General features: G+C 43.5%; 1 protein-coding gene across 1 annotated transcript in view; it reads right to left on the bottom strand.

Moving 5' to 3' along the window:
* The window catches only part of ADAMTS17 (ADAM metallopeptidase with thrombospondin type 1 motif 17), a 386843-nt gene that overhangs the window by 207137 nt on the left and 163033 nt on the right, over window positions 1-16673 (bottom strand). The window contains exon 8 of the mRNA XM_058294624.2: window positions 15945-16050. Coding sequence (XP_058150607.1) covers window positions 15945-16050 — 106 coding nt within the window. The remainder of the gene's footprint in view (window positions 1-15944; window positions 16051-16673) is intronic.

Below are 16673 nucleotides of genomic sequence, written 5' to 3'. Positions count from 1 at the left end.
CGTAATGATGATAATGATGGCAAGGATGAGGAAGTTGATAACAATGACAACTACTCACACTAATGAGCACAGCTGTGAAAACCTGGCTGCAAGCTAAAATCACCTAGGGAGTTTAAAAACAGCAGATATCTCAACCCCACCTGTAGAAATCCCAATTTAATTGGTAAGAGGTGTGGCCTGAGCATCTGGATTTTGTAAAGATCCACTAGACATCATCTTTTGTTTCATTTTTAATTTTGAAATAGATACACAGGAAATTAAAGGGAAATGTATAGAGAAGTCCTTTGCATCCTTCGCCCAGTTTGCCTCAATGTGAACACCTACCACTGAACTTCAACATAATACCAGAACCAAGAATTGTCACTGAGCTTATTCAGATTTCACATTATATGTGCACTCATGTGTGTGTGTGTGTGTCTATGCAATTTTTGTCAGACATGTAGTTTTGTGTAATCACCACCACAGTCAGCTCAATCACCACAAGACTACCCCTTCATGGCCACTTCCATTTTCTTCCTCCCCATCCCTTAAATCTGGGCAACCACAAATCTGTTCTTGATCTCTATAATTATATTATTACATGAATATTGTATAAATGGAATCATGCAGCAGGTATCCTTTTGAGATCAGCTTTGTTCACTCAATATAATTTCCTTGGGGATCACTGTTTTTAGTTTCTTAGCTGCTAAAACAAGTACCATTCAAAGGTGGGCTTAACAATAGCAATTTATTGGCTCAGGTTTCAGAGTCTAGAATGCTTGCTCCCTCCTGCAGTGGGTATCTTCTGGCTGGCTGGTTCTCTTTGGGGTTCCTTAGCTTTTTGGTCACATGGCAATGCACATGGCACCATCTTCTCCTTTCTCTTCTCTGTTCCATTGACTTCCAGCTTCTGGCTGTGCCCGATGGCTTCTTCCTTCATGTCTAATTTCCTTTGCTTATAAGGACTTCAGCCATATTGGATAATTTAGTTTGGGCACAACTTAGCTAATAATATCTCCAAAGGTCCTATTTACAAATGAGTTCACGCTCACAGGACCAGGGCTTGGGGCCTGAAATGTGTTTTTTGTGGGGGCAAGATTCAATCTCCAACATTCATCTAACCTGTTGCACGTACACATAGCTCATTCTTATTTTTACCGAGTAGCATTTTATGATATTACTATCCCACAATTTAACAGTTCAGCCACTGAAAGACATTTGGGTGATTTCTAATTATGGGCTATTATGATGTGTGAACATTCATTTTCAAGTTTCTGGGAGAAAATAAGTTGACATTCCTCAGAGATAAATGCCTAAGAGTCCAATTGAGGACCTTCCCAACTATTTTCTAGAGTTGCTGTACAATTTTCCCACCAGCAAAGTATGAGTGATCCAGTTCCTCTGCATCCTCTCCAGTATTTGATGGTATCACCATTTTTATTTAACCATTTTGATAGGTATAGAGTGGTATCTCACTATGGTTCTAACTTGCATTTAGCTGATGGCTAATCGTTCATGTGCTTATTTACCATCTAAATATCCTCATCTGTGAAAGGTCTTTTCCTGTCTTTCGCCCATTTTATAATGACTATTTAAAATTTTACTGTTGCCTTTGAGAGTTCTTTATATATTCTAGACACAAGTCTGCTATTGGATATGTGATTTGCAAATAGTTTCTCTCAATCTACAATTGTCTTTTCATACCTATAACAGTCTTTCACAGAGAAAAAGTATTTAATTCTTGATGAGGCCTAATTTATCAATTTGTCCTTTAATGGATCACAGTTTTAGTGTCAACTTGAATAACTCTTTGCCTAGTCCTGGGTATCAAAGATTTTTTTCTGGAAGTGCCATAGCTTTAAATTTTACATTTAAATCCATAATCCATTTTGAGTTCATTTTTGTATAAGGCGTGAGATTTAGGTAGAGGTTCACTTTGCTTTTGCCTATGATTTCCAATTGTTCTAGCAATATTTATTGAAAATCTATACTTCCTCCATTTAATTATTTTTATAACTTCATAAAAAATTATTTGGGTATATTTGTGTGGAAGTATTTTTGGGTTTTCTCTTCTACTCCAGTTGATCTGGGTATCTAGTCCTTGGTAGTATCACATGGTCTTGATTACTGTAGCTATGTAGTAAGCCTTAATATCAGGAGAGTGAATCTTCTCCCTTTTTTTCCTTTTCAAAATTGCTTTGAATATTTTAGGACCCCTCCTATAAATTTTAGAATAAGCTTGTTTATATTTACAAAAACTGGGATAGGAACTTAAACCCACATATAAATTTAGGGAGAAGTGATGTTTTTACTACATTAATGCTTCCAGTTCATGAACATGGTATGTCTTTCCAAGTCTTTAGGTCTTGATTTCTTTTATCAGAATTCTGTGATTTTCATCATACAGATTCTACATATGTTTTTGTTCCTTCAATTCAATGTTCTTCATACTCTAAGAATCTCCACTTTAACATCCAGGCAAGAGGGCCCAGCTCTGTGCAAATGCCCCAGTGAGGAAATCAACACAGTCTTTCCCATTACTAAAGAGTTTTAATTCTTGAACTTTCTTCCGCCTATTGAGTTTAAATCTCTTTCCCCGTAGCTTGAGCACATTGGTTCAGCTTTGCCATCTGGGGAAATGCAGAAACCCCTTGAGCCCTGGAGTTGTACTCCCAAATGCTCATGATCCCCTGCACACCTCCAAAACATAATTGCATTCAGTTCTTCCAGTTCTTTCCTTCATCTTCCCCCTTTCTTTACACATAGACATGCTCTTCACTCCTGAAGTTCCCCTTAAAACAGACTACCCAATACTGAACACAGACCCCAGGCACCTACTTAATTTCTGAAGGACAGAGCTGAACTACTACTGCCTTCTTTATTTTTGGAGACAAGGCTCATGGTAATTCAGCCTAAGAATGGGCTGGCTTTGTAGACATGAAGTTAACTATAATCTCATACATTCAAGATGGTAGATCAATTTTATTTCTTGTGTCAATTCTAATCTATTGGGAGTGGCTGCCTGCAGAGTTAGGAATGTTTATGAGCTGGGACTCAGATAATTAGTACTGTAAATAGAGTCCAATTAGGAAGTAGAGACAGACATGTTTGCTGGTGGTAAGTGAAATCCTTTTAAGCATGCTGCGCTTAAGGCATGTTTCCACCATCATGAATGCTCCATCTGGTTGACCTGTGGCTTACCCACAGAAAATGCCATCTATAAAGCTGTAGGAATGTGGCTAGTACAAAGACTTCAACATTGATGAAAGGCTTGAAGCCTGGCCCTGTCATTTACTAGTGGCATGTCCTTGGGCCTCATTTTCCTCTCTAAAGAATGCAAATAATAATCATAAAAGTATCATAGGATTAGGGTGAAAATTAAATACATTCACATATTGCTGCAATTTGTCACTTTTCTAGGTGGTCAAGAACTTCATGTTCTCTGAATGTTTGCATTCTGCCTTCCCATATCTGGGATGAACATGCTACCCATGTCTTCATCCAGGTCCCAATTAAAATGCTAAATCCAACAACTATTTCAGTGAGCCCCATGGCAGAAGCAGGTGTCTCTTGCAGGTCTCTTTATTAATAAGTATGCTTTGAGTAAGGTAGTCCAACAGATACAAATCCATTTAACTTCAGCAGTCTGGTCCATAGTGCTCCATATTTTCCATTAGGAGTGTAAAGAGGTTTGCCGAAACCTTGGTGAAATATATATTCCCCTCTCTGCACAATTCTTCCTGGGTAACTAGCTATTAATGCATCCTGGAAGACTTCTAGGATTGTCCATTATTTCTGAGTGCTCACAAATTATGTTTGATGAGCCTTTCTGTAGTCTTTCATAAAAAAAGTATTAATATTGTAAGCCTAAAAATATTGTCCTTTATCTCATTTCCCTATATGTTCATCTTTTTTTAAAAAAAGATTTATGTTTATTTCTTTCTCCTTCCCCGCCCCCCCTCCCCCCAGTTGTCTGCTCTCTCTGTCCATTCGCTGTGTGTTCTTCTGTGTCTGCCTTTATTCCTGTTAGCGGCACCCAGAATTTGTGTCTCATTTTGTTGCGTCATCTTGCTGCATCAGTTCTCTCTGTGTGCGGCGCCATTCCTGGGCAGGCTGCACTTTTTCGCCCTGGGTGGCTCTCCTTATGGGGCGCACTCCTTGTACGTGAGGCTCCCCTACGAGGGGGACACCTCTGTGTGGCACGGCACTCCTTGCGTGCATCAGCACTGCGTGTGGGCCAGCTCATCACACATGTCAGGGGACCCTAGGTTTGAACCTTGGACCTCCCATGTGGTAGGCAGATGCCCTATCCATTGGCCAAATCCACTTCCCTATGTTCAGTCTTTAGCACTCCTTCATTGCTCCTACACAATCATCAACAGGGGTTTGGCACCTCTGATTGCAAACAAGTTCTTTCAGTCTGGATGAATCATGTGAAGGCACTGGTTGATTTCTAATCTCCTCCATTATCTGGTTGGAAACCTTGGGGTATATGGAAACTGGGTGAGATTCATTGGGGAAGTGAAGGTCATGATAAGTATGACCACAGTAACAAAGGCAAGGTTCTATAAAGTCCTGTGATTTAACTTACCAAAGGCAGGGTCTGCAAAGATCTGGCTATTTAAATCATAATGTGCCCTAGATATTCATAAGGGGTATCTTTAGAACCCTTTGCAAATCCTCAAATTTGTAACTGTGATTGCTTCTGGGGACTCCTTAACTTTCCATTTTGGTAGTCAGCCCTCACGGCTTGCACTTTGCAGGAGTTGCTGTTTGTCGAACAAGAAGCATTGAAGAAAAATGCCAAGTGTTTACCAGGCTTCACTCCCAACATGTGTGCCAACCTCCCAGGACATGTGAGTCAATACATGTTGCAGCAAAAAGTGACCAGGGCCTAGACTTTAGGACTCAATCTAAATCTCTAGATTCCAAGAGTTTCTGCATAACATTTGCAGGGTTACACTGATCTTCTAGACCATTGGTAATATTATGCCAAATGTGGAAAGAGAAAATAATGCCTTTCACATCTGATCCCAAAGACAACACAATAGGCTGCTTGACAATTCCATATCTTCACCAACATGGCAGTTTTGGGATTGAATCTTCATATATGGTCATTGACAGCATGGATGGGAGGAAGCCACCCTCTAGGCAAATCACGTCAATCACTTGTCAGCTTCTGCCTTCAAACTGAAAGAACAGGATGGGGGATCAGAAAGGGACAACACAGGAAAGTTGGCATTTCAAAGCCATAGATGAAAGACTTGTAGTCCATCCTTTAGGCATGTCAAAGGCCACTGTTTGGGGGCTTTTAGGAAGTGTCTGACATTTTTGTTCAGTATTTCAGACAATCTTGCCACTCCCTTCTGTCTTCTAGATGGAAATTCCCCAAGTCACTGGCAACTCAAATTCTGGTTGATCAGTGTGTTCCTGAATACACAAGTTTGTCAATACTCAAGAGTTTGGCATTCTACAGTTGAGTTAAAAATTAATCCAAATTTTAGGAAGTATCAAATTAAATGTTGAGATTGGAGTGAGGTCTTTCAGACAGGTGGGATTGGTGGTGCCTATACTACCCACGTGGTCTCTGAGCTACAGATGAAGCAATGGAAACCTAGCATCAAACTCTGGAAGCCAGTTGAAGGCCCAGGCCCCCAGAACTTGCATGTCCTATAAGACCAGGAAACAAAGCATGAGTGAAAACAACAGACCAGAGGAGAGATTCCAAACAAGAACAAGAAAGCTATTCTAAAAAGTCCCTCACAGAAAAAAAAAAAAATGAAAAGATTAAAAAACTAAATCAAACAGAATGTTTTTCTCTTCCACTCCACTAAGTTGCATATCTGTACTGCAGCATATAGCTAAGAGCTAGCACTGCACAGAAATGAGCTACATAGAAATTCCCCACTTTGATGTGTTTTATTCAGTTCTTCTCACATTATATGCACATAAATTACCTCAGATGGGCCTGAATTCCTGAATTACTAACAGATTCCCAGGTGATGCTGCTGCTGCTGATCCTGTGACCACATTTTGGATGATAAGGCATTGGTCTAAGTTTAATCTACCCCCTGTGCTGTACCACATGCAGGACATCCTCACTCTTTTTTGCCAGATTGTGAACTGGGTGAGTTATAAAGGATTTTTAGGTAATAATTGTAAAGTCAGAAAGGCAGGTCAGGTGTGGCAGGAGGGGGACTTCTGGGAGCTGGTTTTGCTGAATAAACCCAGTGGTATGTTGTGACAGTTAATTGGTTGCCTTGAAAAAAAAGCAAGCGAGCAAGCAAACTTCTTCCTGATGCTGTTGCTTGAGTTTCTAACAGTCCTGGGTGATTATAGACCACATACTACAAAGAAGAGCAGGCTCATCATCAATCCCATGTGCTCCCCCACTGAAGAGCCACCAACTCAGCAAAGTATAGACTCATATAGCTGCCTTTTTCCAAGTAAGCACCTGCTACTGTCTGAAAGAAATCATGTAGCTTATATACTGAAGGGGTTATTCACATAGCTCTTCTGGTCAGACACCATTTGAGAGGCCATCCCCAGTTCCTCATATGGGCCCCTGGGAACTACAGTGTTCTGTTCCAACATCAGGAAAAAGCTCTAGACTCCATGGCTCTCCCAGACCTCTCTAACCCTCTTGCTGGTCCTCCAGGCAAGTGATAGTGCACTCTGTGCTCATGAATAGATAAGAGTGAGGCCCATCCTAAAAGGGGTTTCTGACTGGGCTGGTGGCAGGGCCCCAGGATCTCCAAGAAGAATGTGCCAGTGTCCTGGGGTTTTGAGTTTGGAATCTTCCATCCACAGTGTACTCAGTCCTCAGATGGAATCCTCCATCTGCAGTGGTCAGGGCATAATCTAGGGTTTCAGGCATGAAGCCAAACACATGGGAAAACAGGGTAACATATCAGTAGAGAATTTTGTGTCAAATATCAACAGTCCCTACAAAACCCTAGCAGTATAAGTAGAAGGCACCTTTCTGAGTAAAGGGAAAGGAATGTAGTTATCAGGCAGGCCAGTCAGCGAGGGCTCCACCAGGGCTTGGACCTTGCTCTCTGGGGAAAGTACACTGAGCCGGTGGCCTGGTGCCATGGGCTGAGACTCTGCTTGAGCCATTCAGGACCATGGGAAGTGAGGTGATGCGCTCAGTCACCTGGGCCTCCCTCTCACATCTCTGCAGTGAGGTTCGGCTGACTTTGGACCTTGCTTCCATCACTGAGAACCATGAGAAACACCACTTAGGTGAAGCTGCCAGGAGCCCTGGAAATCTAATGAGAAAATTGGTTGGATCTCATGTAATTCCTGGAAGCATCTGCAATGCAAGAAAATTCTGAGGAGACTTCAGAAAAAGGTTCTTTGGTCAAATCCAACTTCCCTCCCGTCCCCCCTGATTTTCAGTTGTGCAATCCACCCAGTAATTAGATATAAAGGATTCCTATGGCAGAGACAGGCACCAGCCCAGCCTTTGTAACCCTCCTTATTACAGTAACAAAACTCTGGGGGTGGAGGCGGCCTTGGGTACAGCTGGATTTTCCATCTTGGTGATAAGGCTCAGCCAACAGCTGCTTGTCTTCACTGCTCACAATACAGGTGGGACTCACATCCGCCTGCCTACTGAGCAGCTTTTAGTGGTGTTCCCTGTGTTTGCATTCCTCTCCCTCAGGCTGCGGGTCAGGCTGGTCTGCTCAGGTTTGGGATGACTGTGGTCAACCCCTTTTAAGGACAGAGGAGGCTCTGGGTTTTCCAGGTAACAGGAAGAAGCATTCTCTCTACCCATAAAACTGCATGGTGCTAAGACCCTAGGGGAAACAACTGTAACTTTCCTGCTGCCCCACCCCCCACTGTGAATGCCAGATGATGAAAAATCTGTTTTACTTATGGCAGAGAAGCAATTTAAACAGGGCCAAGATTCACAGTGTTGCTTGCTGCTCTGACTGTGGCACCTCCAATTCCAAAGTCACCAGTTGGTGAAATTCTGTGTTCACTTGTATAGGAGAAGGGGAGGAGGAGGAAGGGGGGAAGCAACCCTGCAAAGAAGGACAGGCTAAGAGCAGAGCTGAGTGGGGCTGAGACAAGCCACAGAGGGCAAGGTTGCCTGGTGGCCACCTTTACAGAGTCTCCAGAGGTGGTGACCAGGAAATGAGGAATGTGGCTGGTATATTACTGTGAAAATTCCTGCAATTCTCGGGCAGCAAAATTTAAAAAAGAAGAGAAAAAGAAACAAGGCCTGAATGCTTCATACAACTGTGGTATTTGGATGAGACAGGCGTGCCCAATGGCTGCTCCCAAACCGACTTTGATCCAGGGACCAAACTTGCAGGAAGACTTACTTAGGAATCACTCCAGATACCTCTGTGGGAAACCTGAGAACCTTTGAACATGGCTTGCACCACCAATTATTCTTTAGTTCTGGAAGGGAGGCTGGCTGGAGGCAGTGGTTGCTGAGTGGGCACTGAGAGGGCTGGGACCCAGTGAGAGGCCCAAGACCCAGCAGGGGACTTCCCCACACCTCCTGAAGGACATGTCCCCTCCCCTCTTCTGTCCTGAAAGAGGGCGGCCTGTGTCTGAACACAACCACCCTTAACCAACTAGAACAAAAGCCTGCCCCTTAGGACAGTTAGGACATTTCCAGAAGTTCTCTCTCTGGAAGCGCCCTCCTTCCAAGGCTAGCCCATCTGATGTCTGTGTCATGCCTACCCAGAGGAGCACCCAAGCAAAATAACTGCCCATGGCCCTCCGCTGGCCCCTACCCGCCTATTCAGAGTTGTCCTGGGCTTCCTCTGTGCCTTCTCAGGCTTCTCAGTCTTAACACCCATCACAGACAGACATTTCCACACTTTGCACATCTGGTAAGGGCTTTCTTTACTTCCCATCCTGGGATTGAGACAATTCCTTTCGGTTTGAATCCTGTTGGCTCCAGTGATGAGCTCACAACCCCGGAATGGCTTTCCTCTCTTCTCTCCCTCTGCTCCCCGCCCTCTCCCCAGACACTTCCAAGCTCACTGCCCGTCATCTGTGCTGAGGAATCTAATGCTACTCATGGCCGGCAGCTGCACAAAAGGCAAGTGTGTCCCCAGGGAGAAGGGGACATCGCAGAACGCCACTGTCTGAGCTCACATTTACACAATGTCACCTTCTGACTGTAGGCACTCAGTAACTGGATTCATTGGGCAGGGAGGAGGCATATTTATCAGAGGAGAGCAAGCCTGTGGCACCTGTACCCGTCTTCATAGGACTGAACAGGGGAATAAAGTTCCTGGCTCTGCTCCCACTGCAATACTCCTCCCACGATGTCAGCCAGGCAGTGCTTCTGGTGGGGAGGGGGCACAGCTCGGGGGCCATGGGGCATTGGTGAGGGTTTGAGAATCCTGATGTACTTCGCACCAGCTGTGACAAAGTCCATTTACATATAATTTTTCACCTGTCTGCAGGCATGGACGTATCTGCTTACACAACTCCTTCGCGGTGCATTTATATCACTTGTCTCAGTTTGTCAAAGGCTGCTTATGCAAAAATACCAGAAATGGGTTGGCTTAATTTATAAAGGGGATTTTTCTGAGGTGAAAGCTTACATGCTGAGGCTTTGGAAATGTCTAAATCAAGGCAGGAGCAGAGATGCATCCTGCCATGTGGCGACGCAAGAGGGTAGGTCTTCGGGTCTCACTCTACTTTCTCCTGGAGCTCAGCTGTGGCTGATCAGGCACCTCTCCCAGGGCCTCCTCACCTTGAACCTCTTGGGGCTTCTCTTTCTGCAGCTATAGACAACCCTGGAGTCCTCTCTCTCACAGGCAAGGCCAAAATGGCAGAGCTCCCTTTTCTGGATGTCTTTCTAAATTGTACTCTCAGCTTATATAAGACCCAGCAAGAGGACAGAGATCTATCTTTGGTCATACCTCACTGATGTAGTCCAGTCAAAACCCTGAGCAATCTAATCAAGTGATCTAGTCAAAGGTCCCTTAACAGAATTTTTTTTTGAAGATTTCTTTTATTTATTTCTCTCCCCGCCCCCCCCCCCCCATTGTTGGCTCTCTTGTGTCCATTTGCTGTGTGTTCTTCTTTGTCCACTTGCATTATCAGCAGCACTGGGAATATGTGTTTCTTTTTGTTGTGTCATCTTGCTGCATCAGCTCTCTGTGTGTGCGGCGCCACTCCTGGGCAGGCAGCACTTTTTTCATGTGGGGTGGCTCTCCTTGCAGGGTACATTCCTTGTGTATGGGGATTCCTTACGGGGGGGGGGGGACTCCCCTATGTGGCACAGCATTCCTTGCATGCTGCAGCACTGTGCGTGGGCCAGCTCTCCACATGGGCCAGGAGGCCCTGGATTCAAACCCTGGACCTCCTATATAGTAGGCGGACACTCTATCAGTTGAGCCACATCTGCTTCCCAGCCCTTAACAGAATCTAATGCAATCATAGGGCTCCACAGCCACAGGAATGGATTGGTTCAAGAACAATCTTTTCAGAGACTCAGAAAATTCCAACTGTCATTTCATGACTAAACCATATGCCTTGCTCTTCCCTGTGATCTCACAGGTGAAACTCCTGTAGGCCTTGCCCATCCCTCTACCGCTCCTCACCAGGCCCATCTCCAGGCTCCTGCCTGCACATTTTTCCCACTGTCCTATCCCAGGTCCCTTGGCACTTTGTCCTGCAACCTCATTGATGTGGATGGTAATGTTCATGATGGCCTGGCCCTCACCTGATCCACCAGCCTTGAGCACGATCAGTTGATGCTACATGAGTAAAGCGACAAAGAGCAAGAAATTCAGGGTAACTGAGAGAAAGGGAATAAGCAGCAGTCAGTAGAGCAGGAGGAGGATTCAAAGCCACTGGGGCTCAAGGCTGAAGGTGGCCCAGAAGGACAGGGTGTTGGAGCAAGAGCTGGAAGGAGGTATGATGCTTGAAAGAGCAATGCAAAACCCCTGAGATGTCACATCAGCAGTGATTCTCCATGCTGGCTGCACACAGAGAAATCTCCTGGAGAGCTTCCTGAGCCTTCATTTCCCCAGAGCCTGTGATCTAACTGATCTGGGGTGAGGCCCGGCCATTTGATTGTCCCAAAGGCCTCAAGGTATTCTCCAGGGCAGCTCTGCTCGGATGTCATCAATGCTCAGTTCCCAAATTTTCTGGAAGCCACGGGCTGAGCCCACCAACCAAAAGAAAGGTGATTCTAGAATGGAAAGAGAGTTGTTCTGTGACCTGAGGAAGAGCATGTGGCAGCCTGGAGAAACCTCAAGAGCAGCAGGTCAAGAGGATGTCCTCCAGGAACCCAGTAACAAGAGGCTGAATAAGGGGTGTGGCTTCTGTTCCTGTCTGGAGGATCTTTCACCCAGGCTGAAGAAGTCACCAGGTTTGGACTGACTCCCCAAGCAGGCATTTCTTTCCACCCTGAACCAGATCTAGTTTGGCTAAGAGAAACTCCTAAATTCGAAACAAGCAGAGATTTATTTCTGCAAAGGCAAGCTTTTTGTTTCTCTTTATAAAGATTATACCCAAGCAGATGCCCATTCCTCTTCCCCCACCCCACCTAGAAGGCTCTGTCTGTAAACACTTCCTAGGGACATGTCATCATCCCTGACTAAGAAGCATGCTGCAAGTGTGGGGTTCTGGCTTTCCCAGGCCCTAAGTGCTCTGGAGATTTGGTTCTGTGACCTCTCAGCCAACTATGTCAGAAGGGCTCCTGCCAATCTTTATCTCCCCAGGTCTAACCAGGTCCTACCAGACTCGACTTCCCTCAAAATGAAAAGCTAGCTAGCTTTCCTAGAGCCATTTACTTTCTCTCTTTTACACTATTGCTTCCAAATCATGGCAGACAAGATACTCTGTAATTACAATAGAGCTATTACACCTCTTCAGCTTATTTAGTATTTTACTTAGAGTCCCTACCATGCCCGCCTTGACTTTGTTTTTGCTACTTGGGTATCGCTTGATTTTGTTTTTGCTGCTCCTCACAGGCAGCCAGCACAGATGTGAGCTCCTAAACCCTCATCAGGGAACAGTCCTTTCCGTGACTAATCAGGGTTGAGCCTCCAAAGCGTGGGCTTTGTCTGATATGAAACAAACGCTTGCTTCAAGCTTTCCCTCTTTCTCTTTCAAACCAAATATTAGTAAACATCATGGACACTAATGTCCAACACAAGGCGCCCTGTCCTTGTTTCTTGAGGGAAAAAACCTGGAGAGCGTCTGCCCAGCTGGACTGTTTCTCTCAAGGAATCACCCCATCTCATCGGTTCAGTCATAACAAATGACAGCGGGTAACCACGACTCTCAAAAAACCCAAGTGGGCTTAGCAGCAATCTCCTCAATGCATAGGAACTGTAGCCTTCTAATTGTGGAAATTTCGATGGAAAAGGCAACAAAAAGACACAGGCTAAAAGATCCCCGTTTGAAGGTGGGTTTCTCAGGCTATCACTGCTAGACAGGTGGTAAAGCCGCCTTGCCCAAACTTATGCTGCCAGCACTTTGTTTACTAGGTGAACTAAAACGTAACACACACGGCTGTCTACCAGGCAGGTTCTCATGGAAAAGAAGGCAACGAAGGTCATGGATGCTCATGAAAGCGAGCAGAGCTTTTGTCCCCATGACCACTGCTCAGAGACAACTCACCCTCTAGGCAGCAGCACAGAACAGCCCTTCCCAGATTCTCAGCACAGCTTCTCCTGAGAACTGCACACCGTCCATTTCCTGTCTAAAGCCAGGGTCAGGGGTCTTCTCCAGCCTGCTCCTTTATCAAGGTAGGCTATCAGCAAGCTATCTGATCTCTGGAACAGGAGTTTCCTATGGAAAAATTCTCTCCTGATAATGCACTGGCTTTCTTCTACCTGCTAGCAGCAGCTATACCCTGGCATTTATTTCCCTTTTTGCCTTAGCTGCCATCAAACTCAAGGCACCCTGATATACTGATATATTACCTATCTCTTATAATCTGGACCCTTATTTTAATGGTCCTATTGCATGGGCATATACTATCATGTAAGTGATCCCAAATCATTTTAGGGAGACTAGAAATTTTTTAGAAGATTAATACTAGTTTCTTATAAAGTACAAGCTAAATAACACCTACCTCTTCGGACCGATTGAATAGCATAATGTATCTACAGCATTTAACACAGTATCTGGTACATAGTAGATGCTCAATAAATGAACAATCTGATTTAACTAAAAAATCTTTCATAAATTATTCATTCAAGTCCAAAGTAGCATTACTGACATCAGCATAGCAAGAATTTTTCCTTTTATTTATAATTTAGAACTGGACTGAGACCAGTTTACACTACCAAATACATTATTTTTAAAACTATGGTATTGAAATATGACCACATATACAAAGAGACACTAGAAATAGGAGTGGGAGGCAAGTACAATTCTGGACTCAGATGAGTTACTTGCTGAAAATGAGCCTTAAATTTAGCTTTGTGTTTTATGATGTTCCAAGCAGAAAGAAAATCATGTTGACTTCTGTGAGTCTCTTTGTTTGATAAATGGAATGTAATGCTCCTACGGAAAGCAGATGGTAAGTCACTTCTTCTCTGGAGCTTAGGGTAACCAATCATGCTGAACCATAAGAGGTATATTCAGTAAGAAATAGAGGAGCCAAAATATGTCTGCTGGTGTACAAAGTCACAGCCACCTTGCAGAGAAGACATTTCACTTTAGCAATATTAAATGGTAAGGACTAGTGGGTGAGCCTGGAGTACCTTTCTGGGGTTATTTTTAAAATTAAAAAAATTTTTCACCAAGAAATTCTGTTGGAGAGCATGGACCCACTGAAATTACCACCCTGTAATTTACGGAGTATGGTGTTAAATTGCTCCATTTCATTACAGTCTTCAGATTTGTGAAGTGGGTCTGCTGAGAGTGCAGGTGGGTCTTGGCCTTTTCCAGCACTCTACACAGCCTCCCTGCCTGCTCCAAGCCCTCCCCTCCCCAACCCCAGCAAAGCAGAAGGGTCCACACAGCAGGAAGATATGGCTTCATCCTTAGGGGCTCTGCTTTCCAACAATTTTGAATCAGAGACAATGCACATCCTTGGGAAAATCGAAACCACCCAACCAGGAGGGCAAAACCCTAACAGGATTTATTGGCTTTGATTAACAAAAGGTATTTGATTTTGGAGATATTGTTCACTAACAAGCTACAAAGAGTCCTCCAAGAAATTCTAAACAAATTCTAGCTTCGGCGACAAAAATATGACTGAATCTAACCATTCTTCAAAGAATGGTTTTGAATTCTTTGAAGAATGAATTCTTTGAAGAATGGTTAGATCCAGAGTTTGAGCCAACACAGTCAAACAGATCATGGGGGAGATAATCTGTCCTTTTGTGTTCTGAATCTCCAAGGAGAAAAAACTGATGAGCCCACATGAGTGTGTGCAAAGAGCACTTGGGCAAGTGTGGTGCTGAATATTGTGGAATGCTGGAATGCATATAAATGGAGCTCAATCAAACTTAAAGAAATTTACTACTCAAAGGGCCATAGCGACCTGGACTTTGGTGAATGCGCTGATGGTTCTGCATTGTCACCATCAGGTAGTTAGTTCCTGTGAACTAGGAAGGGTCAATGGGTCATATTAGTGGGAAGATCCATCGGTGACTTTTTACCAAAGTCATTTGACGTAACGCTTTTTTTTTTCCTTCAGCAACCACTCTTAGGCATAAGATTTTAATAATTCAGAGATAGTAATACAAATTTGACACCACTTAATTAAAAATTTTTTTCTCAAAGTGCTGGGCAAAATAGGGTTGTCACCAATAATTTAAAAGTATTTTCAAGATGAAATAACTGTGTCATTAGGGACAACTGCTCATCTTCTGGATCTCGGCCCTGGGTATATAACAGGCAATTTCTGCCTTAATCTGGGGAAATACATACAATGTTATTTCTACTCTCTTTACTCACATAATGATATCCAACAGATACAGAAAAGCCAACTACTAAACCCCTCTTCAGGAAAGGAAGAAATTAAAAAGGAACCAGATAAACCAAATCAAACAAAGCAAAGCCTCAGACATGTTTTATACTCCTTCTTACACGTTTGACTTTACTCTTGCAGAAACTAGAGTAAAAGTTAAGGTCCCAGGCCTCTTTTACAATAGTTTTTATTTGGTAAGAAATAGATTTCCATTTAATCATGCTCTCTTCAATCCAATATAAAATTTTCCACTGTTTTTGCATGCTCTGGCCTCCTCAATTTCTATTCTTTTTCATTGTTGTTGCTCAGTGCTCAGGCAATCACATCACAAAAATTTTCTTTGGAAAATATTTCCAGAGAAACATAAAAAATACACCCACCCAGGAAAAAAGAGGAGACCCTAAGGCCCCAGTTTTAGAGTCAGCTGCTCTCTGCACCCTCATAGCCCCAAGACTACCTACAGGTGATCCAAACCGGGAGATACCACTATTCAAACAACCTCTTAAACAATCTGTTTCCTCATCTTAAAAACGAGGCAACCGCAAACCTTTCTAAGGTATCTTTGGGCTCTAAGGTCCTGTAGGTCTTTTATCCCTAAGGGAAGAATGTCCAGGTGCAAAGGCAGTAGCTTTTAAAACCAAGACACTGAAATTCTACATTCAGCAAGTTGAACTTTGTGAGAAACTGGCTGAAAAGAAAATGGAACATCAGCAGTCTATGATAAATCCCATTATTTAAATGTGTATACTTAGAGCTAACTAAAGGTCAGTCTGGTCCAGGAGAGGAAATACAAGGAAATAAGATACTGAGAAAAATCTTTTCCCTTTACTCTACTGGCTTTCAGAATAGATGTGAACATCAAATTAATATTTCAACTCCCAGAGCCAGTTGCTCAGTAATCTCTTGGGGTCCCTGGCTTACTGGCCTACACCCTCATTGTGGAAGAAGCAAGCCCTAGCACAGCACCGTTTTAGAATGGAAAGACTTTGAGTCCAAAACATGGATTCAGAAAGGAATTGCAAGAGGCAGAACAATAGAGTTTGACACTTACTTGTGGCCCAGCTCATGAGCGATTGTGAAAGCCAAATTGAGACCATTGTCTTCGGCCAGCACACATTTCCTCTTGGCGCTGCACACACCTCCTAAGTAAGCGATTCCTGCAGCAGAGACACAAAACACAGCCTCTTCAGGATGTGGAAGACCCTGTCCTCGCACAGCAAGTCTGCGGGTCGTCCCATAACGTATGACCGAGGGAGGGCAAACTGGGACGATGCTGATCTCAGGGCAGAACCTGTGATTCCCACAGCTCCTATGGGGTCTGTTTGTTGGGTGCACTGTCCTCATCTAATGAGAGTAATCATCACAAACTTCTGTCAGGTGTTTCATATGCATCGGGCACTGTGTTGAGTAGTTGGCACATATTAACTAATTTAATCCTCATTACCCATTGAGGTCTGCTGAATAATATATTCCCTTCTAGGGAGGTTAATGTTAATTGAAAGACAACTAGGGGATAATATAGGGACTGTATAATACAGTGATTTTGGTGGTAGGAGAGGATTGTGGTTAATAACACAAATACAAGAATGTTCCTCTACTACAAGGTATTAAGATTATGGTGATAGGTGGGAAAAATACAACTAATGTAACTTACAGACTATTCTTACAAGTAAGATTGTAATATTTTTACAGCAAAGGCAAAGAAGGTACTATAGCAATGCTAAGGATCAAAAACACATGCGATTTAGTTTTATGAGATGTGAATATGATCGAGCATTTT

Source organism: Dasypus novemcinctus, chromosome 3 (genome assembly GCF_030445035.2).
Source record: "Dasypus novemcinctus isolate mDasNov1 chromosome 3, mDasNov1.1.hap2, whole genome shotgun sequence".
Taxonomy (NCBI): Eukaryota; Metazoa; Chordata; class Mammalia; order Cingulata; family Dasypodidae; genus Dasypus; species Dasypus novemcinctus.
Note: the sequence above shows the minus strand (reverse complement) of the source record. Positions and strands in the feature narration are given on the sequence as shown.